This window comes from Trichoderma asperellum, chromosome 2 (assembly GCF_020647865.1).
Source record: "Trichoderma asperellum chromosome 2, complete sequence".
NCBI classification, from domain to species: Eukaryota; Fungi; Ascomycota; class Sordariomycetes; order Hypocreales; family Hypocreaceae; genus Trichoderma; species Trichoderma asperellum.
Window position 1 is genome coordinate 4,658,119 of NC_089416.1, and position 27,003 is coordinate 4,685,121.

Sequence of the window (27,003 nt, forward strand, 5' to 3'; positions counted from 1 at the left end):
CTGGATTTCAGTGCTCGGTGACTTAGCCCAGCCATAGTCGTTGGCAGCAAGGTGCCTAAAGGCAGAAGGCAGCTTTTAGCCTCGTCATCAGCTACCACTACTGGCACTACTATACTCAAACATCGATCATCTCCAGCCTGCGAGCTTCACTAAAACGAGAAACCACAAAGCATTGAAGCGCCACATATGATACAGCGAATGCTGATGCCCCACGGCTATTAGACTTGCAACCTGGTATACACGAGAAATAGACGAGACCAGCACGACTGGTCGTAAAAGCACCACAGCAGCCTCAAGATGCCGGGCTTCGACTTCTCCAACTACAACCGCAATGCGGCCCTGCACGCCCGTGGAGTGCCTCTGCCCAAGGCGACCAGCACAGGAACAACCATTGTCGGCTGTATCTTTGACGGCGGCGTTGTGGTGAGTGAGAAAATTCCTGGTCCTCCTGCTGCTGCTGCTCTTCTGCATGATTAATCACCCCTCCCCCCCCTCTCCCTGATATGAAGCAGAGAGCAAACATCCCAAACCCAGGACATCTGGCTTACGAAACCCAACAAAACAGATTGCTGCTGATACCCGAGCCACCTCCGGCCCCATTGTCGCCGACAAGAACTGCGAGAAGCTTCACTACATCTCCCCCCAGATCTGGTGTGCCGGTGCCGGTACCGCCGCCGACACCGAGTTCACCACCGCCCTCATCTCCTCCCAGCTCGAGCTGCACTCCCTCTCAACCGGCCGCAAGCCCCGCGTCGTCACCTGCATGACCCTCCTCAAGCAGCACCTCTTCCGCTACCAGGGCCACATTGGCGCGTACCTCGTCGTCGCCGGCTGCGACCCTACCGGCACCCACCTCTTCACCGTCCACGCCCACGGCAGCACAGACAAGCTCCCCTACGTCACCATGGGATCTGGTAGTCTTGCTGCTATGAGCGTCTTCGAGACGCAGTGGAAGGCGGACTTGTCGCGAGATGAGGCTGTCAAGCTGTGCAGCGATGCCATTCTGTCTGGTATCTGGAACGATCTGGGCTCTGGTTCCAACGTCGACGTTGCCGTCATCACCAAGGAGAAGACTACCCTGCTACGAAATTACATCAAGCCCAACGAGAAGAGCGCGAAGCTGCAGAGCTACCGCTTCGAGAAGGGCACCACTGCCGTCTTAAATGAAAAGGTCATCAACAAGAGCGATCTTAAACGATATGTCACAGTACACGACTTACCGGTTGAGGGCGAGAAGATGGATGTTGATACCTAAGATGAGAAGGAATAGCGGGCGGTTATGACGTGACTTTGTTTTATCCGCAAAATAGTTAACAGACTAGAAATCAAATAAAATTTCAAAGCTATGATAATGATACAATGTTTCGAACCCATTCAATGAGAGAAAACGAGATTGGAGAGATTTTTAGTCCTGAAATTATTGGATTATCTTTGCTATCACCCTATTTGTCCTAGATATGAGACGTTTCCCACGTCGTCTTTTTGGATATATGAACAGCCAAACGCCCGGCAAAAAAAAAAAAAAAAAAAAAGGTAAACCAACCGCACTCTATGCGGGCTCGGTTTCAAGAAGAAGGAACAAAGGAAATGTAATATATGTACGCCACAGACAGTAAAGCAAAAATTCTTCTTACAAGAATCAAGAACCAAGGCTTCTCCAAGAAGCAAGCTTGGAGCAGAGTGTCCCAAGAAAAGGGGCTCATCGAGCCCCAGCGTGCTATCAAGAGCACATCAAGGCCAGAAAAAAAAAGCAAAGAACAGAAAAGAAAGAAGTGAAGACGAAAAAAGAAAAGATATAAGCCCGCCTACTCAAATGCTGAGAGTAAAAACAAAGAAAGAAAAAGAACCAAAGGGGGGGGGGGGGGGGGAGAGAGAGAAGAAGGAGAAGAAGAGAGCAAAAATGGGCGAAAAGGAGCAAAAGTGGGAGAGGGAGAAAAAAATAAAAACCCCAATATTGAAGCGAGACAACCGAATCCTAAAACTCCGTTATAGATGGATGGGACGAAGAGATTTCATCATCATTAGAGTGGCCCGTTTATGAAGCGGGTTTTTTACCAAACATTGCCCGTGAGCGCGATTTGCTGCGGGCTCGAGCCTTCTTCGGGATATCTGGGGCATCCTCGTCATCCATGTATTTTGCCTTATGGATCCTAAGAAACGATTAGAATTAGCCATGACCGATAAGTAACAAGCAAGAGAGAAGGGGAGAGATGGGCCATACCAGCTGTTTCCAACCATGCTCATGCCCTTAGCTTCAGCCATTCGGTAAAACTTGGCACTCTTCTTCAAGTTCTTCTTGCAGCCGATTCCCTGAGCGTAGCAGAAACCAGCTTCCGCCAAAGCATCGACATCACCCCATGCTATTTAAATGGTTAGCGGGACGAGAACTATAAAAAAAGTAAAACAGTTAGAAGTTTGCCAGTTTCAACTTACTGCCAGCGATTTCGAAGCAACGCAGCGCGAGGGCTTTGTCTTGCTCAATACCCCATCCGTTCATATGGCTTACGCCCAACTCGTAGATGCTCAAGGCAAATTGTGCCTTGTGGGTTTTATTTTCAGCAATGTTGATACGCTTTCCTTCCTTAGCCATCCCCTCATCCTCTGCAACCTCCCCACTTGCCATATCAGCTGCTTTCCGTAACCACTGCACGCCTTCTTTCTGATTGGCTTTCATGCCCCAACCATGGCGACAAGCAAGAGCATACAGAAGCATGGCTGTTGGGTGGTTGAGTCGAGCTGCATGACGGAGATGATAGGTTGATTCGTTTAGAGAGCCTTTCTCATGGCACTCTATTCCCTTTGCAAGGTGCTCTTCAGCTGTCATCTCCGCAGCAGTAGGTGCAGGCGCAGGCCCGGCGGTGCTCGTTGTTGATCGGACGGACATGGTCGGGCGTACCGTATTAGCAGAATCGCTCGTACCAATCGAGGCAGGTGTTCTACCCCTAGGTGCTTCTCCGGCGTGCATGGTGCGTGATCTGCCTCTAGGGGCATCTTCGGCCTGTCGCCTAGACTCATTCGAAGGTCTAGGCCCACGGCTAGAGCTCTCTGAGCTGAGCTTCCCTGCATCGCTCTGCTGTCTTGTCATCGCGCTGGAGATACTGGCAGCATCATCCGGGATAGTACGAGCAGAGCTAGACGGCCGAGTGGGAGGTGAGGGTGGTGCAGCCGCTTGAGGCCGGTTATCTGAAGACTCGGATCGCTGAATTGACTTTCCTCGAGGCAGAACAAACTTTGAGTAGACATATGTCCCGTTGTTGCCGTCTGCTGGCTGTTCCATAAAGGCTTCACTGTGCATGCTTATCGGAGTCTGGGCCGACTCATCAGCCAGTATAAATGATGGCTGGCTATCTGACGAAGCCTGCCGGATGGGAGGGTCAAAACTGGGGGTTCCAGATCTGCTCATGGGCCGAGAAAAGTTGAAGGCGGGTCGAGGAAGCGCGGAAGATTCAGAAGCAGCAGATGGAGATCGTTGGAAAGAAGGCATAACAGACGATGCCATATGGTGTGGGAGAGCCGCGCTACCAGAAGACAGTTTTCGAGAAGGCAGCGACTGAACCGAGCTGGACATGTTACCAAACGAGTCCTCTTCTGTCGGCACAGGAGAAGGCAAAGCACTTGGAAAGCGTCCTGGGAAGAGGCTTCTGGGTGGTGCCAGGCCGATTTCGTCAAGGGAGCTCTGTTTGAATCTCCGAGGAGAGGAATCCGAAAAAGCAGAAGAGAAAGACGAGGGCTGAGGACGGCCAGAAATAGGGGATTTTGTTGATTGGCGATCAAGTGGAGGAAGGATATCGTTTTCTAGAGGTGATGGGGATCGATCTTGCCGTGCCCCGAAGTAACTATTTGCATCATCGCGTTGTCCCAGTCGTCGGCCCCGAGCATATTCAGGAATATCTGGTACATCTGGTAGATCTTCTGGCACAGGAGGCGCGCCGTCATCGGGTGTGGCGGGAATTCGACTCATCCGCGGATGCATAGATCTTGGCCGTTCAACTTCACCTGAAAAGGCGTCTTCCACCAGCCCCAGTCCAGAGGAAGTCGGGGCAGGGGATTCATCACGCTCAGATGCCGAGTCCTGGGACATGGATCGGAAATACTCTGACCGGCCCTGGATGATCAGAGGGCTCTCAGCCGTCAGAGGGGGAAGTCGGCTAACGCGATTTCCATCTTTGTTGGTAGTTTCCTGGAGCTGTCGAGCCAGCAGTCGACTCTGCAAGGCGAAGGCATCCAAGGGAGAGAGTTCGGGAGGTGCTTCCCCGGCGACATGGAGGCGCGGTGATCGCAGAGGTCGGGAAGTAGTAGAAGCGGCAGAGTTGGCGGAGTGGGATCGCAAGTCCAGCAAGGACGGGCGATTGGTCACGGCGTCTTTCATATTGGTCAAAGCCCAGGTCCAGCGGGTTGTGTGTTGAAGGGATAGCAGCGAATGCGCAAGCGCCAAGGGTGCTAAACAGGATAGATAAATAAAACAAGCAGACTCGGAAATGGGATCATCAAAGCCTGGGCGGGGACGCGCAGAATCCCAAAGATAAAGACCAAGAAGCAAATGGCACCGCGGACTGGTTGGGCGTAGGCGATTCGCGTCGCTGGTGCTGGTGCTGCGCAAAAGCACGGGTGCAGGTGCAAGGTGTTGTGGCGGTGCGGCGATGTTCTGATGACCAGGCCAGCGAGGATCAATGACGATTCGATGGTCGTGTCAGCGTCGGCGTCGGTGACGGGCGGCACGAAAGATCCGGGTCAAGCAGCAAAAAGAATGGAAAGGACAAAAGAGAGTCAAATACGAAGAGAAGGCGAGAAGGATAGACTGGGGTGAGTTTGAAAAGGACGAATGGAAGAGAAGCTGCTGCGCGATATCAAAGGCTCGCAGAGGCTCCCCGAACAAAGAGGTTGAAAGGTGCTGGCCCCGGGCAAGGTGGTGTATGAAGTAGAAAATACGGAGCACTTGTGTGGGATACGGAGTAACGGGGAAGATTCGTGGTCGCCAACGTGCGTTTCTTGTCACACGAGGGGCCCAAAGCAGACGCAGCAAGGGCAGAAGAAGAGAAGCGAAGAGAGAAGCGAAGCGATCACGACACAGGAAACGAGGCGCTCAAAGCACAGAAGCAAACCCGCACAAGACGCACGGCAATGAGGCTCGCTCTGGTGGACGCCTCCCTTGGTCGGCTGCCTGTCTCGGCGGTCTGAGAGGCGAGCGTCTGGTCTGAGGAAAGGAGGAGGAATACCTGCGAGCGAGCTTGGAGGTGGATGGATACGAAGCAAAAGGAGGTTAGGAGGCCAGTGGCGGCCCCCGTAGCTGCGGCCGGCGCCAGGTACTCTGTACGAGCTCGCGCAGCCAGTTGCCGCCGGCGGACCAAGTACTGCGCTACCGGCACGGCTAGTGGCAGAGCGCACGAGGACTAACCCGAGATGGTGGCTTGCCCTTTAGACTTCAAGGTACCGAAGCGTAAATGCTGAAGGTTCAGGATCCTCTTTTCTTCCTCTCTCTGTGCCGTTCCCCTTGGTGTTTGATGGGGGGCAACGCTAAAATAATGGGTAGCTACCCAGGTAGGACCTAGTAGGATTCGTGGGAGCTATTACCTACAACTACTACCTAGTAGACTATACGGAGCAGTAGTGGTGCTGTAGACGGGTGAATGATGGATGAGTGTGAGTGAGTGAGGGAGGGAGTGCACGGCTGGCTGGTGGCGCTTCCTAGCACCGGCGGAAGTGCCTGTTAGGCCTGGCTGGTGTATGCAGGCATGCAGCACAGCACAGGTACCGGGCTGCAGCTTGATATTTCCACTCGAGGTAGGGTCGAGATGGAGATTGTATGGTGGGAATCTGCTACTTGGCACTATCGCTTCGTATTGGTAGGTATACTTTGTCGCTAGCAGATAAGCGCAATGTATGCGCACGGCTATCTGGGTTGATTGAGCCATTGCCCACAGTCCATGTGCCCAGAAACTCACGGCCGCTGCACCCACAAGCTCGTATAATGGGTAGAGATCTGTTGTTGTGCCACTAGTACTGCTACTTGGACGCTGTAGGTTCATGTATGTATGTATGCACCACCGTCGCCCTTTCAAGACATCCATGAATACCGCAGCGTTGTCCCCCCGGCTCTCGTGGCTTGATGTTCCTGGCCGGTGGCTAGCACCACCTGGGTAATCTCGGGCAATCTCCCCAGCGTGTGTCTGGCCCCAAAGAAAAGGGCCTGCAAGCCATCAGACTTTCGCTACGATGCGACTTCACCCCCAACAGTTTGCAGTATACCTGCGTAGGACTTGGTATCAAGACGTCAACTGATCTGGTCTGGCCGGAAAGATGTCGTCACACTGCTCTCAATTAAAGCCACACCAAACACCTGCATGCGTGCCCTTGTCTCCCTGCCGTACTCGCAAAAGGCCAGCCACGAGGCGGCTATACGCGCAAGTGCCAATATGCCTTCTCCCCCCCCAGAGCCGCTCCAAGTACCGCTACAGGGACTGCTACAGTTCAGGCCACCGGCCACTTTGGGCGAGGCTCAGGGACCCTTGGCATATAATTGGGCGCACCGGCGACAGCCATCGTCTGGGGTGCATTGGGCTCAATAAATTGGGAGCAGCCACGGCCCTTTTTTTTCTGGGGACTCGGCCAGTGAGCGTCGGCGCTTTCATCATTTTAAAACATGCACGACGAGGCTAAATTGGCCCATCCTTATTTCCTGCATGCAGACTAGCAAAGTGCACGGAGTACCTCGGCGCGCATCCATCTCGACAAGCTTTTACAGCACCAAAGAAGGATTTCTCGCATTGCCAATCGTAGTAGGTAGTGCCTATCAAAGTGATGGCTGCGATGGGCGATGGATACCGCGCACTGATGCTGCGTTTTTGCTTGCATGCCCACTATCGAATCGATGCCCCTCAGTGGCAACAGCAATAACGCATAAATCTTACGCAAGCAGCTCAGCTGCGCCGTCGTCGTCGTGGCAAACATTTGCTTCACGCAAGCTATCTGTGCTATAAATAACAGCCAGCTAAGTAGTAGCTACCTTGCTTTGAACAACACCATCGTCTGCTCGCCTTCAAGCTCCGTAATATGTGCTCCTCCGGCCCATCTGCTGCGGTCAGACTTGGCTCTTTGTTCGCGTTCTTAGTGCCATGTTGATGACAGTGCCGAGTCATTTCACCTTTGTCCATGATCCATCGTGAGGATCGCTTAGCAAGGGGCGGCACAAAGGGAACATTGATTGCGCAGATTGCAAGGCCCAACTTGGACCTCCCACCAATAGCACAAAATATCATGCGATTCCCTTGCTGTAATACATACGTATCTGCCATCACTTGGCCCATGCGTCTTCGCTGCTGCATATGCACGCGATGCGCTGCTGCTGCTGCTGCTAATATTAACGTCGGGCTCTTTGACGTGTGCCTCTGTCATCTTCGTCGCACGTCGCTTCACCCACTGATATCGGCAGTGCATGCACGATGAGGTCAATCACGGTACACCGCTTCGCCATGCATGCTCCTCATCTCTCATCAATTCCAAAGCCGCGGAGCTTGGATTCCATCTGAACCGCTGTCGAAAACAAAACAAAGAGCCGTTTCTAGCGTCGCAAGCTGTCACATGCGGGCTCCGCCACAGCAACGGATGAAACAGCAGTGGTGCAAATGCCAAAACACAGGGCGCCGCATATGATTCTGAGACCGATGCAGGGCGGCTGGGTCTCAAGAGACGCTTGATGCAGCTCTCCCGATGCTGGCAGCAGCTCGTAAAAGACACGACACTGCCGCTTTTGCTGTCTATTACTACCGACTGCTACAGCACGGTAGTCTCTTGGACCTGGCAAGCTCTCTTGATGGTCACGAGGCCACAGCCGAGTTCCGGGATTTGCTGCCGCTAGCGGTGCCTCTTAGTTTGGCGCAAGAATCCACCCTTGATCTATTTATATCATTTTGGATTTCCGGATGGAATATGTTTGTATTTCCAGCACGGCAGTCTTTTTCCCCCATGCTGATAAAGCTGTGCATTAGCCATTGCCAGCTCATACCAATAGTATCTATACTTGGAGTAATAGGATCAACCTAATTCAAGGCTGTGACACAGACGCACGCTCCGTACTCCCGTGCGGAATGTTTTGGGCGCTGTATAGCCGAATGGATACTGGTACTGATGCCTTCCATTCGCGGGACAAAACTGGTAATATGTACAGAATACTAACAACACAAACTGCAATAACACCTTAGGTGTATCCAAACACGCGGCTGACAAAACATCAATGACGGTAGAGTTGCAAACATATTTGGAAATGCTAATCACTGCGGCCAAGGTCAAATTGGCTCGTCCTTAATCATCATAGATCGATCTATATACTTTCAATGATCCCCTTTTCAAAACAAGAATAGAAAAAAAAAAAGATATTCCATCCAGAACGCCAATGGTCCATACGCCTCAAGAGGCCCTGAGAAGCAATCTACAACGGGACGTCTTTGACCATGCTCTCTCACATATCCTTAGATCGAAGCTTCTTCAGCCTAGTGGCACCCTCGAACAAGCCACGGTCGATAGCAGCAGCAACCGTCAGGGTACCGCCGACAATCGCACAAAGTCCAGATAGAAAACCAAGGAAGGTCTTGGCCCGCTCTTCTCGGTTAATAACTTTCATAGGGGAGATGTCCTAGGTGCACAATGTTAGCTTTCAAAATTACACGACAGGGTATCCATCTAGCGATATCACAGGTGCTTACATATGAGAAGAACACGCCGGGAATACCACCCTTGGAGTGCAGCCTTTCAGCGTGACCCTCCTTGGCATCATCACCTCCCATCAGACTTCGTTTGTGGCTTGTAACGGAATACTGGTGTGTCTCGACACTGCCATCAGAAGCGTAGGCGGACTTCTGCTCCCAGCCAAGTGGAAGATACGAGGTGGGGACAATCTTGACAAAGTACATGTAGTTAAAGTTGGGATCGCTGGTTTCCTGGTGGATTCCGTCCAGAGGATTGAGGTGGTGGTTGGTCCACGCAACCCTGCGGCCCATTCTCGCAATAACTTCTGGTGGCAGCTGTGGTCCAAATCGCAGAGAGTGGATGATATGAGTGAAATCGTGCGGCTTCATGCCATTGGGGAGGTCCCAGTAGTTCTTGAGATCGTGGACGTGCATGTTACCATTGCTGAAGCTTCGGCCGGGAGCAAGATGGAAGTTTCCAACGACCTTGTTGACCTGCAACAAGCCCTCAATACGGCAACCCTCTTCCCTTTGCTGGTCCAATCGCTCCGAGTAATGCTCCCTCTCGCACTGCTCCACACCCTCGCCTCGGCCAAAGGCCCACGACGCCTGCGCATAAGCTTCTCGAACCTCGTCACAGGTATTGCAGCAGCCAGGCTTCTCAGCGTTGGCCGGCGCAGTAGCTCCGTAACAGCCACCACAGTAGTCGGGATTCAGGTGCTCGGCCTTCTCATGCAGCTGGGCCAGCGAGTTGCTCTCAATCACGCCACCGCCCCGTGAGGGGGGCTGCAGACGAATCTTGGTAATACCATGAGCGACACCATGCTGCTGCTCACCAGAAACGTCCATGACGTCCAGAGTCAGCAGCTCGCAGGGCATGTTGGGAAAGGTCATGTTAAGATGAATGTCCATTCGCTCGCCTTTGTAGTCGTATTAGTCCGGCATCCCAATGGCACCAATGCGCAGCTAGGGTTCCTTCACATACCTCTGCCTTTGTCCACAACCAGCTCTGGGTGGACCACGATGCGCCGATACGAAGACCATTCTCCCCAAGACAGGAACAGCACAACCAGCAACGACACAATTGTTACGATTCCGCCGCTCGTGGTGCGGATCCGCGCCTCATCCACCGTCTTCGTAAAGGCGTCGAGCCTTGTAAATCGCGACTTGGGAGCCATTGCGAATGTGCAGCCGGAAACGAGGTTGACGAGGTACCAGCCAACAGGTTTGCCTGTGCGAATAGCGCAGCGGAACTATCCCGTCAAAGCGCAGTCCCTAGGGAGAGCTCGCAGAAACAAGAAGCAAGCGGATGGATCTCTCTCTCTGCAATTGCATCGATAGCGAGAGACCATGAAGGAGGACGGCGGCGCAGAAGCGGGTGGCAGAAGCGTCGAAATGTCTTGAGGCCACCTGTCGCAACTACACCTGAAGCTGACTACTAACCAATCCCACTTGTACCTGCTGCATAGCACCTAACCCGGGGCACAGGCGTCTAGACTCGCCGCAAGGCCCTGGGCTAATGCGGGCTATAGTGGCCAGGGGGTGCCGCCGGCGAAACCTCGGCTGGCAGCTGCCGCAGTGCTCCATTGCCTATTCTGGCGCAGTGAAGGCTCGCAGAGCATAGACTTTCAAGAAAACGCGAAGCTCTCTCGACCATCTCACAGCCTCGTCATTGTCTGCTCCCGCCAACCGCAAATACCCATTCGCGCTCCCTCTGGTTCCTCCCAACTCATTCGAATTAAGCTATCGAAAGCTCATATACGACGAGATACATATTGTCGGAAAAAAAAAAAACAACAGAGCACTTGCCATTCGGAATCGCGATAGCATCATACGTACCGAATCATCAGAACGCTGCCTGAAGGCTATCCCAAATCTTCATCTGAACCTCTCAGACCGCCAATATGTCGACTAGACCTCCTTCAAGGGTCGTCTTTGTGGGAAACATCCCGTACGGTCAGTCATGGACGGGCCAATGGGCTCAACTGATGCGCCCATCCAACTCGAGCCTATGGCTAACAGCGGCACTCTAGGCCTCTCTGAGGAGCAAATCACAGATATTTTCAGCAGCGCTGGAAAGGTAGAGCGCTTTCGCCTCGTCTACGACTCGGAAACTGGGCGGCCAAAAGGGTTCGGATTTGCAGACTATCCCGATACCGGTTCGATATGCCCCGATCCAACATACTCGCCAACAGGCCAGGCATGGCTTAGCTGACCATATTCTCTCGTAGACTCTGCTTCCTCGGCTGTCCGCAACCTAAACGAATATGAAATCATGGGCCGAAAGCTTCGAGTCGACTTTTCGAACGAGCAGAAGAGCACCGATGATGATAGCCAAGTATGTTTCTGCCCAACCTCTGCAGGAGCCAACCTTTGCTAACTAAATAGACACCTGGACAGAATACTGGTGCCTCAAATGGCGGCGCTGCTTCGGGATACAACACTCAGTCAACACCCCTTCCCCCACTCCCAGCTGGAAAAGAGATACCACCAGGCTTGACTTGCACCGATGCCATTTCAAGAACACTCAATACCTTGCCGCCACCCCAGCTATTAGATATCCTAAGTCAGATGAAGACTTTGGCCACATCAGAACCCCAGCGAGCGACAGAACTTCTTCAACAGGCCCCTCAGCTAGCCTATGCCGTCTTCCAGTCACTACTTTTGATGGGTCTTGTGTCTCCCGAGGCTATCCAGTCTGTAGTAGACCCGAACGCGCCACCTCCACCCGCCGCCAATTACCCATCGGGACCCATTGCTGGATATCCTGGCATCCCTGTCGCGAATCACACACCACCGGTCACCGCCATGCCGTATGCACCTCCTCCGGCAAATAATACGGGTTATGTTCCTCCAGCGGCGGCACCACCTGCAGCAGCTCCTCCAGCTATGGGCCAAGATCCAGATGCTCTGATGCGAGCAGTCATGGAGCTTCCCCAGGCTCAGATTGACATGCTTCCAGAGGCTGATAGGCAGCAAATTATGGCTCTCAGGGCTACGTTTGCTGGCCAGCGACGCTAATCGTACCAAATATCAACGACGCACTTTTGTTGAATATGCATCGATTGCCTCGGGCACGAAGCACATATACGCCGAACCAAAACGTAATCGCTGATGATGAATGCATTGATTACACCGAAATATCCGAAAGTTTGGGACGCCTTATAGACTTGCAACCTCTGCATGTAACAATAGCTCCCACAAACGACATCTGCTGAGGCGACATTGCGTCTCTATAAAAAGATACCATGCGCATTTAGCCCTTTTAGAAGGCTTATGGCTTTGACATAACAACTAAATCAGGAAGACGGAGAAGAAAAAGAATATTCATGAGAGGGTGGATGGGTGCTTCACATAGTAGCGGCTACAAGACCAGCTTCGCAAGATATAAGAGGGAAAAGACATATCTATGGAATGTGACTAGATACAGATTGCTTTTTCGTAGCCTTCAAGGGATAGGGTTACAGGATATACTAATTACATGTTGCGAGGAGGAGGGTGTTGAGAAAGGGTCTTTACTATATCTCTGAAATGAAATCGAATAAAACAGAGGCAGCTACAATACAATAGAACCATTCAATCATGTTACGACGGTCGGTCGAAATTACGTAGTTAGGTATGTATAATATGAGCATGGTTGCGTAGACACCTCATCCAGCTACAGCTACCCTGGATGTCTTTACACTTTTTCCAGATATTTACTGCTAATATACTTGGAAACAACGAATATGAAACAAGTGTAAACACTATTTCAATTTTTTTTTCTATCTATCTTTTTTGCGTGAAATTAAAACAAGGTGCTGCAGTTGACAATGAAAAGAATTGAACGTTTTCCTACTCGTGATGTTTAGACATAGCACCCACCCCCCATATTCATGCCAAGTTTTGTCACATAATTTGCTACAAGAAAGATAAGACGCTTCTTTTTAAGTAACGACTAATACTAATGCTAACTAAAGTAATACTGCGATAAAAATACCTACTCAAAAAATAGTTTACTCCATAATATGTAAATGCAAGCGCGTGCACGGGTAATAGGGGCGATTTCATATATACGCCTTCGCACCCCCTCCCATATTCTGATCCATGGTTTCCATTCTGATCCAACTGTATGCCATGAGACAAGTAAAAAAAAAAAGAAAAAAAAAAGAAAAAAAAAGCACGCCCGTAACGCCTTCCTTCCTTAGTCAGGTTTGTTTCTATGAAGGGATCCCTCAAACAATGTTATACACCCTCTTCGCAATCCAATAGCACGCCAGCCCGAAAACAAGCAAGCCGGCGGTGATGCATATAAACCAAGTTAGGTCACCTTCAATGTCTTGCCCGGGTACCCAGACATTCATTCCCCAGAGACCGGTGATGATGTTCATGGGAAGAACAATGGTTCCCAGGACTGTGAGCTTGCCGAGCACGTCGGCGGTCTGCTCTTGTCGCTCATTCATACGAATATTGATCTGTGCGAGGTAATTACCGTGAGATCGAGCCAGTATCCTAGAGAAAAAGAAGTATGTTAGCTGGCTCAATAATGCCAGGAAAGACACAAAAAAAAAAGAGGCGGGATTTTGCATACTTTTCATAGTGACTAAGATTGGAGGTCATAGTCACAATATGATCCTGAATATCGCCAAGATATAAGCCAATTTCTGACCTTGGAGCAACCTCCCATCGCTCGTTACAGCGCTTTGCGAATCCCTTGATGACATCCGCCTTGTTGCCCAGTAACCGGTATAGACTCATGACCCGTTTTCGACAATCTCCAACACGTCGAAGCATGTCACCGCTCGAATCTGCAATGGTCGTACTGTCGTCGAGTTTTGTAGATTTTTCATCCTGCAGTCGCTTATCTGACGATGTGTGCAGCTGCAAAATAGCCTCGTCGATTTCGTCAACCTCATCCTCGATATTCTGAATGAGAGGCTGGAAGACGTCGGTAATATCGTCAATAATAGCATATGAGATCCAATCGGAGGAAAGGATCAGATAGTCCCTCAGTTGCCGTATTCGCCGACGGACATTGGCCGGATGTGGAGTGGGCGAAAAATGAAAGCTCAAAACTCCCTCGCGGAAGACGATGACGTACATGTTGACGGGCTCCAGAAAGTTTTCGCTGTGGATGTCCTGGTCAAAAGTGCGGTAATTGACAAAGTAATAATGTCGAAACAGCTCGACCTTTTCACGAGCCTCTTGTAGCATGACATCTTCCGCCGTTAGGGGATGGATGCCAAAGGCTTTTGCTAGGACCTTCATCTCGTCCTCAGTCGGGCAGAGTATGTCAAGCCACCACACCGGTCTCTCCCCATATCTAACCGGCTTTTCAGAAACTTTCGGCACTTCTGTGTTACTAGTCTTTGGCGCAAGATGATTATCGGGGGATTTGTTTCCACCACGAAGGGAGGCGGACCTTGAACTAGTATTGGTTTCACCTCGAGCAAGCGGTGACATAAAGTCATCTCTCCTATTGTCAAAAGAGGCTTGCCGCGTAGAAGGCTTTGTATCGCCTTCGAAGCCTTCTGCGGAATATCGCGCTTTGGATGGCTGGGAGACGATGTCCTCCGATTCACTCTCCTCGTCAGACGACAATACGCGCGGCTCGGGAATGAATAATTCCTGGAAATCGCTGCCTTGCTGAACGAGCTCTGAGATGGTCTGGCTGTGGACTGTGCTCTGGAATTCTTCGTTGAAATAGGTAAATCTGTAAGGCGCTTCTTCATCGGTCTGAAACCAGCCTTTTCGAACCGGCCGCAGACGACCGTTGATGAGCTGTGGTTCAGTGATTTTCTTGACTCGCCGCTCATCGCTGCGATCTTCCTTTTCGTAGCGCATCCAGTCTTCTAACACAGACAGGTCTGGCCACCGACCACGGCGACGACGTGTTCTGTACCGCTGAGTCTCATATCTGATCTCATCATCGCCCATATCGGACATGCCGGGCCCAGGGAAGCAAACGTCGCCGGAAGCTTCAGGTGGTAGCCTCATTTCCATATCAGGTCGATGTTCACGACCCTGCCCGGCTTCCGAGAGCGCCTCGTCGCCGCTCTCCATGGCGAGCTCATCTCTTATCATGACATCGCCAAAGTTCAAGTCCATCCCATCCGTCGGACCAAAAGTCGGGGAGCCAGGAATAGAGGGTGGGTGGTTGACATCGTACTTGTCTTTTGTGCTGAAAGCTGTCTTGAGCCTTGCCCTCGAAGATGCACTAGAGGTCCTGCGACTTCGATTTCGGTTCAGGCGTGAATCGCTTGCGCCGTAGCTGGAGACGCCCTGCTGCGATCCCGGGCGCCTTGCTGCCTCTGCTAATAGCGGAGAACTCTCGTCCCATCGACCGGCAGGGCTTTCGTCGCCGCTTTGGGCCGTCTGCATCGACCGAAGGCGACTGGCGCTGATCGACGAGAAGGGGTTCTGAAAGGACCCAGGCCCTACGATCGTTGACGACCGCCGCACACGCATCGGATGCTGTTCCCTAGAGAGGAGAAAGGACAAAAGAGGTTACATGGTGGTCTACACAGCAGAAAGGGGATGTAGTCAAGGTGATCACGAGGGTGTCGCTTACCTGTGGTCCAGTAGCGCTTCGCTGTCTATGCTCGTGCCGCTGAGGTTGGCCTGCGCCACCTTGTAGAATCCATTTCCCGACGACTCGCCCAGTTCATCGTGGCTGTCATCATGAAGTATCGCGAAGCTCTTCCGCCTCGATCGCTTCTTCTTGCCGCCGCGATGGCCCTTTCTCTTCTTCGGCGGGCGTTGCGGCAGGCTGGCGGGCTGCGACGTCGGCCCAGGTGACGATGCAGCTCTGGCAGCGGCTGAGGGAGCTGCCCTGCCCTGTGGATCAAAGGGATTGCTGCTGGACATTTTCAGCAGCTTCTTCAAGACGTGGGAAACACCATCATCCACTGCTGCGTCGCTGCGCGATGTTCAGTCGTGACGGCAATGGTAATAATAGGGGGCCGTCTTGTCCGTATTTCTTTTTTGGCATGGAGATTGTTTGTCCAGGGTTGCTGGCCCTGGCGAGGTTTGAAAAGCGAATGCCTTGGATAGTGATGTCAGCTAGACCAGGAGCGAGGTTAGGGAACTCGCCCAGCGGGGGTTGTTAGCGCACAGCCGCTGAATGGCGCATGTTTGCTTGCTGTGGCGGGTTCCGGCGGCAAATAGCGGACAAAAGAGACGAGACAGCGGAAGAACCAGACATGTCTCTGCACAGCCGCGAGTGCCTGGTTGTAAGGGTCAGGGGACATACCTTAAGTATAGGTAGTTATGGATTAGAAGAAGATGAAATACGATAACTAAACAAGTATATGTGAGCATAATTCGAAGATACAATCATACAGAAGCAGAGTTTCGTCTCGGGGCTTGACATTCTGATCCATGCTTCCAAGGCTGCTGCTCTGCTTATTTTGTCGCCTCCCAACCGGCTGCCGTCACCATGAGCTTTTCCGATAAGCTTTTACGTACTAAATCTGCCGTCTCCACAAACAGCTCACCAACGGGCACTGGAATCTCCTCGGAGCAGGTGCTCCAGTGGCTTCTGATCGACGATCTGTGCCAAGGTAGGTTGGTAGGTAAATTTCCTGCTTCTGCTACCTACCTAGTAATGTACGTATGTATAAGCCAGCTATCGTCTCTAGAACACAGGTTGCCTAGACGTGGATGAAAACGAGAAGCAATTTGGTATATACGGAATAGTACTACTAGCAGTAATTAATCTTGAAAACCTCTAATGCTGTCGGATCCTCCTCTTTTCTAGCCCGCGGGCCAATGATTATTCTCCGATTCCATATGCGTAGGTCGAGTGACAACTGTGCTGGTCACCATGCATGTGCTACTGCACATTTATGCTGGTCTCTTTATGCAGCCGCAACACCATTCGCTGCCCCTCCAAAGTCCCACAGCTTCACCAACAGGCTGTCTGGGTTGGTGGCAGGCTCGTCTTGGGGCAAGAAAACCCTCTTGGGGATATGGAATTCCACCACTGGGGCTTTCTTGATATCCTTCGCAATCTCTGCATCGAGCAACTGCATAAAACGCGTTAGTGGGAAAGTCCAAAAGACAGACTGATTTAGCACGGATACTTACACTGGCATAAGAGTGATCGAGGAAATCTTCCATGTTATATGACTGCTTGGTGAACTGCTCGGAGATGATCTTTGCAATGGTTGCGACATTTGGATGATAGTGCGACTGTAGCTGAACAAGCTCCCAAAGGCAACTGTCAATTGCGCCGGTCTCGATGGGATCCGTCTCCTTGGGGTTGAAGGGGTCATCGGCGCCATTGTCTTGGATGTGTTTCTTCAGTTCCGGGTCTTGCACAACTCGATGGATCATGAATGTGCAGGTCGGGTGACGTTTCAAGAGGTTGTAAATCCAAGGGATGACAGTCGCAATGGCGCTTGGGGGTGCATTTAATGAGAGTCGAGTAAGTCTCTTGACAAAGCTGGCAACAAGAGCAGCGGGAAGATGAGTCGAGCCAAGGAAAGTATCCAAGAGACGGAAAAAGCGAGAGCGATGCTTGGAGTGAAGGATATCCTTGTCGAGGAGTGAGTAGAGTTTGGGATAAAATGATGGGTAGTCTAGATTCCGCTCTTGAATGAGATAAAAGACACCGGACAGAGCTAATAGGGACATGGAGCCGCCTGCGTTGTAACAGCTGGTGAGGAAGTCGGATAGAAGTTCGGGTCTGGTAAACCACGGGGCGATGTTTGTGGATATGACGCTGAGGATGCGTTTCCGTTCATCTTTGCTTTGGACAATACTCAGTATGGCTAACCAGGCGTCTTGCCCCTGTCGCTTGTGTTGGATTACCGATCTCAGATTGTGAGATTTCTTTTGAGGACGTGGGATGTAAAAGTCCTCAAGCTCCTCGGCGGACTGGGGGACGCCATCCAGAGCCGATAGCAAAGCAAAGGCCCGGTCGAATAAGCTGTCTGGAATATCATCCTTATCTAATCGCTCCAGAATTGTCCTGTATTAAGGTAAGTATCGTAATTGTGAAATCAAGTTGCCACTGCAGGCACTCACTTTACTGATTTGAATGTGTAGTATCGAATATCGTCGTACTCTTCCACGTATGACTCGAGAAACGCCTTTCTCGCCTCATCGCTATCCGACGTAATCAAAACAGCAACAATGCCCTCCAAGAAAGCTTGAGGAAATGTGTATTCTTCCTTATTGTGAAGATGCTCTCCCTCTGCCTTCAGGGTTCTCATGGAGAGAGTGAGTGCAGTCACTGCAAGATCTTCATCTTTTAGCATATCTTGCAGGAGCGCCTTGTACTGGGAATATTGGTCTTTCAACCAGCCGAAGACGACAGATTCTTTCTCTGATAGGTTTTTCTTGGCGACGAGAGAGCCTTGGGCCAGCAATCTCAGGAAAATCCGACATAAAGCCACCGCGGCCAGTGTTGACTCTTCCTCTGCATCTTCGTAGCGGCTGGCGATGCTGAGAAGTTTGGCAATGTCATTATAGTTTTTCTTGGATTCCAGGATGCCCTGCTCCATGAGGAGAATCTTTGCGCCTGGGTCTTCGGCCTCCTCATTTGATGAACGTCGTCTCTTGGCGACTTTGGTGGCCTTGTCGCCTGTGGAAGCCCTTTTGCGCTTTGCGCTGTCCTGAGAGCCTGCAGGCATGATGGGCTGAAAAAATGTTTCTTTTATGAGCAGAATAAAGAGAGCTGTATTGTCAAAATATTTAATTATTAATCCTTTATTGTGCTTTGAACAGAATGTAGTATTGGGCACGTCAAAAGTTCTTTGCCAGCTGAGATTTGGTATGAGAAGCACCCAGAAATTCTTATCGCAGAAAAGATAACATGAAATTTCACTGAGCCTTGAATCTGTAGCCAATGAACAGCCTGTTCCTTTTTCGTGCCAAGACCGACTTCAATTCGGAGCAAGCTCGGCTAAAAAAATCGCAGCCCAGCAATTTCATTGTTCCCCAGGCCAAAGCAGCTTCCGCATCACGTGACTCCAATGTGTAACCGAACTAGCGCGATAAAACCTCAAACCTCATTCCCAGCTTCCGATCGATTTATATGACAAGGCCGAGATACCCCGTCCGAAATCACCTCACAATGGCGTCTCGCTTGGTACGAAGCGCTGTCGGTATGTGTCGCAGTTACGGAAACCCGCTGACGCCAGGTCCATTGGTGCGCCGAGGCTGACCAAGTGCGCAATAAAACGCAATAAAAATATACAGGCGCTCCCCTCCTCCGATCCTCCATCTCCCGCCGAGCGGCCCCTGCGATCTCTGCTGCCGCTGTGCGATACTCCAGCAACGTCCCCGCCGAGGAGCCCAAGAAGAAGGCCCAGAGCATCATCGATGCCCTTCCCGGCAGCAACCTGATCAGCAAGACCGCCTTCCTCAGCGGTGCTGCCGGTCTCAGCGTCTACGCCCTCAGCAATGAGTACTACGTCATGAACGAGGAGACTGTCGTGGCTGTCTGCTTGTTGGCTGTCTGGACTGGTCTGCTCAAGTACGGTGGCCCTGCCTACAAGGAGTGGGCTGAGGCTCAGAACGAGAAGATCAAGAACATCCTCAACAGCGCCCGCGCTGACCACACCGAGGCCGTCAAGACCCGCATTGAGGACGTCAAGCAGATGAGCGGCGTTGTTGACATCACCAAGGCCCTCTTCGAGGTCTCCAAGGTAAAGAATTGAGAGCCTGGCTAGCGTCATTGTTGCGACAAATGTTAATACGTTTGCGTGTGTAGGAGACTGCCAAGCTTGAGGCTGAGGCTTTCGAGCTCGAGCAGAAGACTGCTCTGGCTGCCGAGGCCAAGGCTGTCCTCGACTCCTGGGTCCGCTACGAGGGCCAGGTTAAGCAGCGACAGCAGAAGGAGCTGGCTGCTTCTATCATCGCCAAGGTCCAGAAGGAGCTCGAGAACCCCAAGGTCCTGCAGCAGATTCTGCAGCAGAGCGTCGCTGACGTTGAGAGTATGTGGACACTATACCCAGCGAATGATTCCAAACTACTTGATACATCTTTTACTAATACCTCTGAACAGAGATCGTTTCTTCTGCCAAATAGATGACAGAAAAAAAAAATTACTAGAGTCTAGATTCAAGGTCCTCGCAATTTTTTTTTCTTTTGTCACGAAATAAACACCCCTGTGCATATAATAGCACCTGTGCAATTAGCCAATCAATCAAGACACTAGTCGATATATATTCGTCTTCAAAAAATTAATTTGACTGAGATGATGAGTGCATGCCGTCCTAGTTACTAGTCTGAATGATGGATAGGGAGGATTGCGAGTGCGAAATATATATAGGTACTCTTGTATTTTTATGGTTGGCGGGTGGAGTTGGCAATAAAACGATTTTTCTTACACATGCACACAAAAAACAACTCTTCTGGACGAGATCGATGCAAATCTTGTCGATCAATGTTACAAAGTAGGATAGTGTATAGATTGAAATGGAGTTGCTGTTATTGTTTGAAGCTATTCAAATTGATACTACTGATATCTACCTAGGTACCCTACCCAATCCAACACTAAGTCAAAACATACACACATTATAAACATAAGTTGGCGATAGATAATAAATACAGCGGTTGGACGAAAAACCGATAATTGACCCTTCCCGGAAAAAATAATAATAAAACCAGTTCCCTGAACATACAACCTAGCCAAGCAAAAGCAAAACACCTCACCACTCAATACTAATAAATTGGCCTTCCTTCTGTCCACTTCTTGCTCTCCACCGCTGTGGCCGGTGAGTCAGCAGCCAGATCTCGCGTCCATCTACCACTCATCCGCCTTCTGCGGGCTCCCTCGCCGTTAATAGGGCCAATCCATTCCCAGGCTCGGCCAACCTCGCCACTCCTGCCTTCTCGTTGGCCGGTACGAACATTGCTGTTCTGCTCAACGACTTTCTTAACTCTTTGCCAAATTCTTTCTCTCTCAGCCACCTTATGAACGGAGCGAAGCACATCATCTCTCAGATTGGGCAAAAACAACCAGGGATCATCTATCTCTTCGGCGCCCAGCTCCTTCTGATTAGCCAGTCGGTCCAAGACCAAGTCGACCAAAGCCGGAACTTGCGCCGAATACAGCAAGTGTTGGCGGTATCGAGCCCGCAGGTAGAAAACGGCCAGCACGACGGACATTAAAAGTCCAATTGGGAGTCGATATCTTGCCAACCCGAGGCGGACGGAGCGCTTGAGCGCACAGGTGATCGGAAGGCGAGCGAGAGAGCTGGACGATAGCTTGCGGTTTGAAAGGCCTGAGGGACCGGACGATCTGTTGGGTCAATCGTGGATCTGATTAGCTGTTGTGTCAGAAAAAAGAAGAGATTAGAAGAAAAAGGAAGATATGTAGAACTTACGTAGTCGTTGCGATCTCCACAATCACTTCTTCGCGAGTGGTGATTTCACCAATGGCAGCCACCCAAAGATCTTCGAATTCGTCACTGTTCAGCCTCTTGCTGCGCTTCCTGCTCACGGTCGACTTGAGCTCTTCTTCAGCAATGGCTGGAGAGCCAACTTGGGCGCCAGACTCATCGACCAACTCGCCACATTCATATTTGGCGCGGCGCTCGCGAAGCTCTTCAATGGCCTTATCGGCAACTGCCTGGACTCGGCGGGCCTTCTCGCCATCCGGCTCGCAGGTGGGTGGAAGTGGGACAAGCCCGCCAAAAGACAGAGGGTGGGGCTTAAGGACGAAGTCGCTGTGGCAGCGAACGGAAAAGTCCTCGTAGCAGTAGGCGTGCGAAGGGCATGGCTCGCACTGAGGCTCCACGAATGGAATTATAAAATCGGGCACTGGAAGATCGGGGGGAATGATCTCTGTCGCTGGTCGACCGAGCCCGCAGTAGCCAACGGCAATCTTTTCCTGTCGATACCAGGCTAAGTAGACGCCGAGCAGAGAGATAAAGAGGACGAAGAAGGGTGTCCTCAGGTTTGTCTTGCGGGCAGGCTTAGAGTGCCTCCTGGGCACAATCTCGGCCTCTCCCCTCCTGGCTGCCTCCTCGAGCTCCAGCTGCGCATCAGGCGTAAATTCCTCGCCGGGATCCATTGACCAATCTGGCGTTCTGTGCCTCAACTTAGAAGAAGACAGTCCCTGAGATCTCGCAGTGGTGGACGGCCGTTCGATGGATAAAGGCTCGATGAACTCATCCTGACGTCTTCGGGAGCCAGGCTTTTCGCTTCTAAGGATCTCCTCGAAACCCGGTCGTCTCCGGCTCGGTGTCTTGATGGCGGGAGAGCCCCTCTGGAATGGATTATCATCACTAAAGACGCTCTCTTCTTCTTCCTCGTAGGGAGCAGCAGAAACAGTAGAAATAGTAGATGGCGGCGCAGCAGATTTCAGCGCACTGTAATAGGGCGTAGGGGCGTAGGGCGTCGCAGCGACCGGAGTGGAAGTGTAATGGGATGAGATGGGCGTGTCTTCCTCTACTTCCGGCTCGTCCTTGATTTTCGGTGTTGCAGATCTCTGAGACTGAGAGCGGCGCGTTGACCTGGGCGCTTCATACTGGGGCGCCTCGTCCTCTTCATAGTGCGATGACTGTCGGCTCACTGAGCGGCTGGCGGTTCGCGAACTGCGCTTCGGCTGGCTTTTGACGGGCGTCTGCGCTGGCTCATCCTCTTCGCGCTTGATCTTGTTCGAGGCCTTTCGAGGCGATGCTGATCGACGCGGCTTGGACGGCGTAGGCTTCAAGTCGTGGTCGTCCCATGCGCCGTTGTCCTCGGCACTGCCCGCATTCACGATGCCCATGCTGGACCGCTTGGCGCGGGCGCGTTGAGCGCGCAGCTTCGGGATCTGCGGCAGAACATGCTCCTCAACGAGCTCGACTAGCTGGGGCTTTTTCGCAGTGGCGGGATACTCGACGTTGTGCGTAACGAGGATCGAGCGCAGTCGCGGAACGGTAACGCTGCGCGGGTCGAAGCCCTCTTGGAGATAGTCGTCTGCGTCGGCCATGTTTGCTTGGTTTCCTGGCCAGCGATTTGTTGGGGGGGTTCAAAAAGACAAATATCTCAGTTTATATGGTGGAGAAGAGAACAAATATGCGATAGAAAAGTGCAATTCGCAAACGGAGCGCCGTGGATACTTCCGCCACTTTGTCTCGAACTTGACGGCTAGCTGGCAATAAAACAGCAGCGCCGCAGCTTTTCAAAACAGTGACGGTGCCCCAGATAAAAAAGCCGGGGGTCTCCAAATGTGAAACTAGTTTCCGGTCTCAACTCCTAGTCGCGAAATTAAAAGGCAAGGCGTTTTATTTTCCCAGACGACGTGCGGCAAGCGAGAATCCGGCTGCATGGGTTGATGAAGTGAAGAAACAAAAGAAGTGCGATATTCTATTGCTGGTGGCCGAAATGTATGTGTGAATTGCTTTCTCGCTTTCTCGCCGCACATACGTAGCGCCGTTGTCTGTGGCAACAACTGGAGCCTTGACGAGAAAAAAAAAAAGCAAGGCCCACACCAAGCTATTTTCTGCGTTGGGGCAGATGCCACATGGCCGAGATCTGGACTACTGTAGGCTGCGAAGCTCTGCCTGCTGGCCGAGTGGCGTGTGCACCGCCACATCGGAGGTTGCGCCACACCCCGCCACAGCGAGTTCCGTCATGCGATGTGGGATGGAAATGCAAGCTTCATGCATGATCCGGAGACGCTTTTGTGTCGCATCAGCCATTGACGGCCGACATTCGCAGCTGCACTTCCACAATGGCGTCCAGCCGAGCTCTGATGGCCAGTCCGCGCTTTGTTTGCCGCAGTTGCTCCCGCCAAGCGCGCAATTCGAATCCTTACCGACGATCCTATGCCACAGCCTCTTCGCAGCCCTCTTCGCAAGACATATACGATGTGGTCTGCATTGGAGGCGGCCCAGCTGGACTGAGTCTTCTCACTGCGCTTCGTAAGAGAGACCATAGCTTGGTACTGAGATTCGAAGAAAAATAAACGTACTAATGGCTTTTATCTAATATTCTAGGCGCCAACCCTACAACCTCTCGTCTTCGTGTCGCCCTTGTTGAAGCGCAAGACCTTTCCAAAACCGCTTCCCTATCTCTACCACCAACCCAATTCTCCAATCGATGCAGCTCTGTTACGCCTACGACAGCCCAGTACCTAAATACCATCGGAGCATGGCGACACATGCAGCGCAATCGCATTCAAGAGTTTCACGAGATGCAGGTCTGGGATGGCGTAACGGATGCGCGCATAGAGTTTGACTTGCAGCCCGGGTTCTCTGCTAGCACAGGAAATGTTATTGCGTACATGACTGAGAATCTAAACATGACATCTGGTCTTCTGAAGCGAATCAATGAGCTCGGAGGGGTTGACGTGTTTGACGCTTCAAGGGTTGAAAAGATTACTCTTGGAGAAGAATCCGAAGAGATGGATCTCAGAGAGTGGCCTATCGTGCATTTGCAGAGCGGCAAGTCTCTAGCAGCACGACTTCTCGTGGGAGCCGACGGCGCCAATAGCCCCGTGCGATCTTTTGCTCGCATTGAGAGTCGAGGATGGGACTATAACAGACATGGACTTGTCGCAACACTCGAGCTAGAAGGGGATGGATGGGGAGGCGAATATCACAAGACCGCATACCAGCGATTCCTTCCGACTGGCCCGGTTGCCATGCTTCCGCTACCTGGAAAATACGCAACTTTAGTCTGGTCAACGACGCCCGAGAATGCCGCCCTGTTGAAAAAGCTACCTGCCAAGGACTTCATTGCTCTGGTTAATGCAGCGTTTCGACTCAGTCCCGTTGACTTGGCTTACATGCACACTCAGGCCACGGGTCAAGAAGAAGAGCTTGCATGGCGAACGCAGCACACACCTTTTGACTCCAGATCAATCCCCCAGCTTGCGGTTGGTGTTCAAGAGGGCAGCATTGCATCATTCCCTTTGAAGTTGCGACATGCAGACACTTACATTGGTGAACGTATTGCTCTTGTTGGAGATGCAGCGCATACTGTCCATCCCCTCGCAGGACAGGGCCTGAACCAGGGACAAGGAGATATTCAGAGTTTGGTCAAGGCGATTGAGTATGCCGTTGCCCACGGCCAGGATTTGGGAACGCAAATGTCTCTCGAGTCATACAACAGCGAGAGATATGCTGCAAACCACGTCTTGATGGGAGTGTGTGATAAGCTTCATAAGCTGTATTCCGTGGGAAGTGGGCCTTTGATTCCCCTGCGGTCGCTTGGCTTAAAGGCTGCCAACGCTCTGGGGCCATTGAAGAATTTCTTCATGGAACAGGCTTCTGGTCGGGGACTGAAGGTTTGATTGTCTGCAGCTCTAGCTGTATAGAAATTGTCTTTCCCGACCCACCTAGATTTCTACCCTTCACCCCCTATGAGTAGCTAAATAACCCACCTGTATCAATATAATATGAATAGAGCATTCAGAAATCGCGCATTCACCACTTTTAAAAAATGACTTGAGGGGCCACCGGACATGAACTTAACGAAATTCTGGAGAGTATTTACGAAGTTCTCCCAGTCAGCTATGGCTACAGACAAAGAAAACGTAATTCTAATATTTTTGCCTTCCACCCCATTCCTTTTACCTGTCAACCTCACCTGTACATCCAAGTTAGTAGATTTCTCAATATATAGTTCTGTTTCATGTTGATGATACGTACCAAACACAAGATCCATAGTACCAATTACAGCGACCGCATCAGCCAACAAGTGACCCTTGGCGACGTGGTCGAAACCACCCAAGTGAGCAAAGCCAGGAGCGCGGATGTGGCATCTGTAAGGGCGCTCACTGCCGTCGCTGACCACGTAGACTCCCATCTCACCCTTGGGGGCCTCGATAGCAGAGTAAGTCTCTCCAGGAGGCACGGCGTATCCCTTGGTGTAAAGCAGGAAGTGGTGGATCAGAGCCTCCATGTTCTCCTTCATGGCAGATCGGGGAGGAGGTGAAATCTTGTAGTCCTCGACACGGACGGGGCCGGCGGGCATCTGGTTCAGGCACTGGTGGATGATGCGCAGTGACTGTCTGAACTCCTCCATTCTGCACAGGTATCGGTCGTAGCAGTCACCGTTGGTGCCAACAGGGACATCGAACTCGACCTTGTCGTAGGCGTCATATGGCTGGTTCTTTCGAACATCAAAAGGAATGCCAGAGCCACGGAGCATGACACCAGTAAAAGAAAGGTTCAGAGCATCAGCAGCAGAGACAACACCAACGCCCCTCAGACGCTCAATCCAGATACGGTTATCAGTAAGCATCTCCTCAGTCTCGTCAATGCGGTCTCCGAACTGGGTAGCCCACTGGTAGATATCATCCAGCAGTCCAATGGGGATATCCTGGTGAACACCTCCAGGACGAACGTAGGCGGCGTGAAGACGAGCACCAGAGACACGCTCATAGAATTCCTATCCAAAGTCAATTAGCCATACCACCCAATTTACGATTTTCTGCTATCAAATTGAGCTAATCGCATACCATGAGCTTTTCTCGCTCCTCGAAACCCCACAGGAAAGGTGTCAAAGCACCAACGTCCATGGCGTGTGATAGGACGGACATCAGGTGGTTCAAGACACGGGTGATTTCGCCAAAGAGAGTTCGGATGTACTTGGCACGGTCGGGGATCTCAATGTTCAGAAGCTTCTCGACGGCAAGGGCAAAGCATTGTTCGTTTGTCATCATGGAGACATAGTCCAAACGGTCGAAGTATGGCAGAGCTTGAAGATAGGTCTTGTACTCGATCAACTTTTCCGTTCCTCGGTGCAGCAGACCGACGTGAGGATCGGCCCGAATGATTTCTTCACCGCTGAGCTCGAGAATCAATCGCAACACACCGTGGGCGGCAGGATGCTGGGGTCCGAAGTTGACAGTGTAGTGTCTGACTTTGCGATCCTCCACGCTGTTTTCGCGCGGCTTTTGGGCGGCGGCGCTCTCGGACTTGGAAGGGAAGCCGTAGGGGTCGCCGGTCAGGTTGAAATGCTCGTCCGTGGGAATAATTCGCGTGCCAGTCTGCTCTTGGCTCGAATACCGTCGGAAAGCAGATGCTGTGAAGGGTCGAGTGGCAAGAGATGTTGTCGCAGGCCGCAGGCATAATCGCCTGGCGCCGGTGCCAACGAGTCTGTGGAGGGATGAGGCCATTGCGGAGGAGCGGCGAGGGCCGGTCGGAAGAGCTTCAAATGCCCAGTAGAGCCTCTAGCCCGAGATCAATGGCTGGTTAGACTGACGATGCTCGCTTTCGGAGTCGTGGCCGTCATGCCTCTCGGAACTGAAGAAACGGGGAAGCTCGCAGGTTCCGTGATGGTGGGGCGCCGGGATATCATTTTTGCGCCATAGCTGGAGCGATTTTGCCAATTGCGGGCTGCTGATTGGACTGCGCGCTGGCGCATCTCATTTATTTACACAAGTACCTGTCAA

General features: G+C 51.7%; 10 protein-coding genes across 11 annotated transcripts; 4 read left to right on the plus strand and 6 right to left on the minus strand.

Moving 5' to 3' along the window:
- The first annotated feature begins 107 nt into the window (after positions 1–107).
- PUP1 (proteasome core particle subunit beta 2) lies at positions 108–1,399 on the plus strand. Its single transcript, XM_024898922.2, has 2 exons — positions 108–423; positions 566–1,399. The coding sequence occupies exons 1-2, from the start codon at positions 298–300 to the stop codon at positions 1,253–1,255; spliced, it is 816 nt and encodes a 271-aa protein (XP_024766397.1). The 5' UTR covers positions 108–297; the 3' UTR covers positions 1,256–1,399.
- A 9-nt stretch (positions 1,400–1,408) lies between these two features.
- On the minus strand, positions 1,409–5,211 carry TrAFT101_003839 (uncharacterized protein). Its single transcript, XM_024909276.2, has 3 exons — positions 2,434–5,211; positions 2,222–2,360; positions 1,409–2,150 (listed from the first exon to the last, which is right to left on the minus strand). The coding sequence occupies exons 1-3, from the start codon at positions 4,367–4,369 to the stop codon at positions 2,036–2,038; spliced, it is 2,190 nt and encodes a 729-aa protein (XP_024766396.2). The 5' UTR covers positions 4,370–5,211; the 3' UTR covers positions 1,409–2,035.
- A 3,032-nt stretch (positions 5,212–8,243) lies between these two features.
- Positions 8,244–10,071, minus strand: TrAFT101_003840 (uncharacterized protein). The gene is made up of 3 exons (XM_024902246.2): positions 9,667–10,071; positions 8,700–9,601; positions 8,244–8,629 (listed from the first exon to the last, which is right to left on the minus strand). Exons 1-3 carry the CDS (start codon positions 9,857–9,859, stop codon positions 8,456–8,458), a joined length of 1,269 nt encoding a protein of 422 aa, XP_024766395.1. The 5' UTR covers positions 9,860–10,071; the 3' UTR covers positions 8,244–8,455.
- A 196-nt stretch (positions 10,072–10,267) lies between these two features.
- Positions 10,268–12,355, plus strand: TrAFT101_003841 (uncharacterized protein). Its single transcript, XM_066127009.1, has 4 exons — positions 10,268–10,637; positions 10,715–10,840; positions 10,913–11,019; positions 11,070–12,355. The coding sequence occupies exons 1-4, from the start codon at positions 10,586–10,588 to the stop codon at positions 11,700–11,702; spliced, it is 918 nt and encodes a 305-aa protein (XP_065983117.1). The 5' UTR covers positions 10,268–10,585; the 3' UTR covers positions 11,703–12,355.
- Positions 12,356–12,553: 198 nt separating this feature from the next.
- TrAFT101_003842 (uncharacterized protein) lies at positions 12,554–15,876 on the minus strand. The gene is made up of 3 exons (XM_024902245.2): positions 15,232–15,876; positions 13,252–15,141; positions 12,554–13,172 (listed from the first exon to the last, which is right to left on the minus strand). The coding sequence occupies exons 1-3, from the start codon at positions 15,525–15,527 to the stop codon at positions 12,896–12,898; spliced, it is 2,463 nt and encodes an 820-aa protein (XP_024766393.1). The 5' UTR covers positions 15,528–15,876; the 3' UTR covers positions 12,554–12,895.
- Positions 15,877–16,216: 340 nt separating this feature from the next.
- On the minus strand, positions 16,217–18,479 carry TrAFT101_003843 (uncharacterized protein). Its single transcript, XM_024904832.2, has 3 exons — positions 17,691–18,479; positions 16,749–17,634; positions 16,217–16,687 (listed from the first exon to the last, which is right to left on the minus strand). Exons 1-3 carry the CDS (start codon positions 18,296–18,298, stop codon positions 16,520–16,522), a joined length of 1,662 nt encoding a protein of 553 aa, XP_024766392.1. The 5' UTR covers positions 18,299–18,479; the 3' UTR covers positions 16,217–16,519.
- A 220-nt stretch (positions 18,480–18,699) lies between these two features.
- ATP3 (atp3 gamma subunit of the F1 sector of mitochondrial F1F0 ATP synthase) lies at positions 18,700–20,023 on the plus strand. Its single transcript, XM_024901661.2, has 4 exons — positions 18,700–18,772; positions 18,867–19,315; positions 19,381–19,603; positions 19,675–20,023. Exons 1-4 carry the CDS (start codon positions 18,703–18,705, stop codon positions 19,695–19,697), a joined length of 765 nt encoding a protein of 254 aa, XP_024766391.2. The 5' UTR covers positions 18,700–18,702; the 3' UTR covers positions 19,698–20,023.
- A 71-nt stretch (positions 20,024–20,094) lies between these two features.
- On the minus strand, positions 20,095–23,043 carry TrAFT101_003845 (uncharacterized protein). Of its 2 annotated transcripts, none has more exons than XM_024910866.2 (2): positions 20,999–23,043; positions 20,095–20,913 (listed from the first exon to the last, which is right to left on the minus strand). In XM_024910866.2, the coding sequence occupies exons 1-2, from the start codon at positions 22,588–22,590 to the stop codon at positions 20,334–20,336; spliced, it is 2,172 nt and encodes a 723-aa protein (XP_024766390.1). In that variant the 5' UTR covers positions 22,591–23,043; the 3' UTR covers positions 20,095–20,333. The 2 variants fall into 2 exon arrangements, with proteins under 2 accessions (XP_024766390.1, XP_065983118.1); XM_066127010.1 differs by having other exon boundaries at positions 20,095–20,933.
- Positions 23,044–23,280: 237 nt separating this feature from the next.
- Positions 23,281–25,043, plus strand: TrAFT101_003846 (uncharacterized protein). Its single transcript, XM_024909275.2, has 2 exons — positions 23,281–23,524; positions 23,600–25,043. The coding sequence occupies exons 1-2, from the start codon at positions 23,335–23,337 to the stop codon at positions 24,895–24,897; spliced, it is 1,488 nt and encodes a 495-aa protein (XP_024766389.2). The 5' UTR covers positions 23,281–23,334; the 3' UTR covers positions 24,898–25,043.
- NUO49 (NADH:ubiquinone oxidoreductase 49kD subunit) lies at positions 24,852–26,848 on the minus strand. Its single transcript, XM_024909274.2, has 3 exons — positions 26,068–26,848; positions 25,256–25,997; positions 24,852–25,193 (listed from the first exon to the last, which is right to left on the minus strand). The coding sequence occupies exons 1-3, from the start codon at positions 26,725–26,727 to the stop codon at positions 25,177–25,179; spliced, it is 1,419 nt and encodes a 472-aa protein (XP_024766388.1). The 5' UTR covers positions 26,728–26,848; the 3' UTR covers positions 24,852–25,176.
- Between the last annotated feature and the right edge of the window lie 155 nt (positions 26,849–27,003).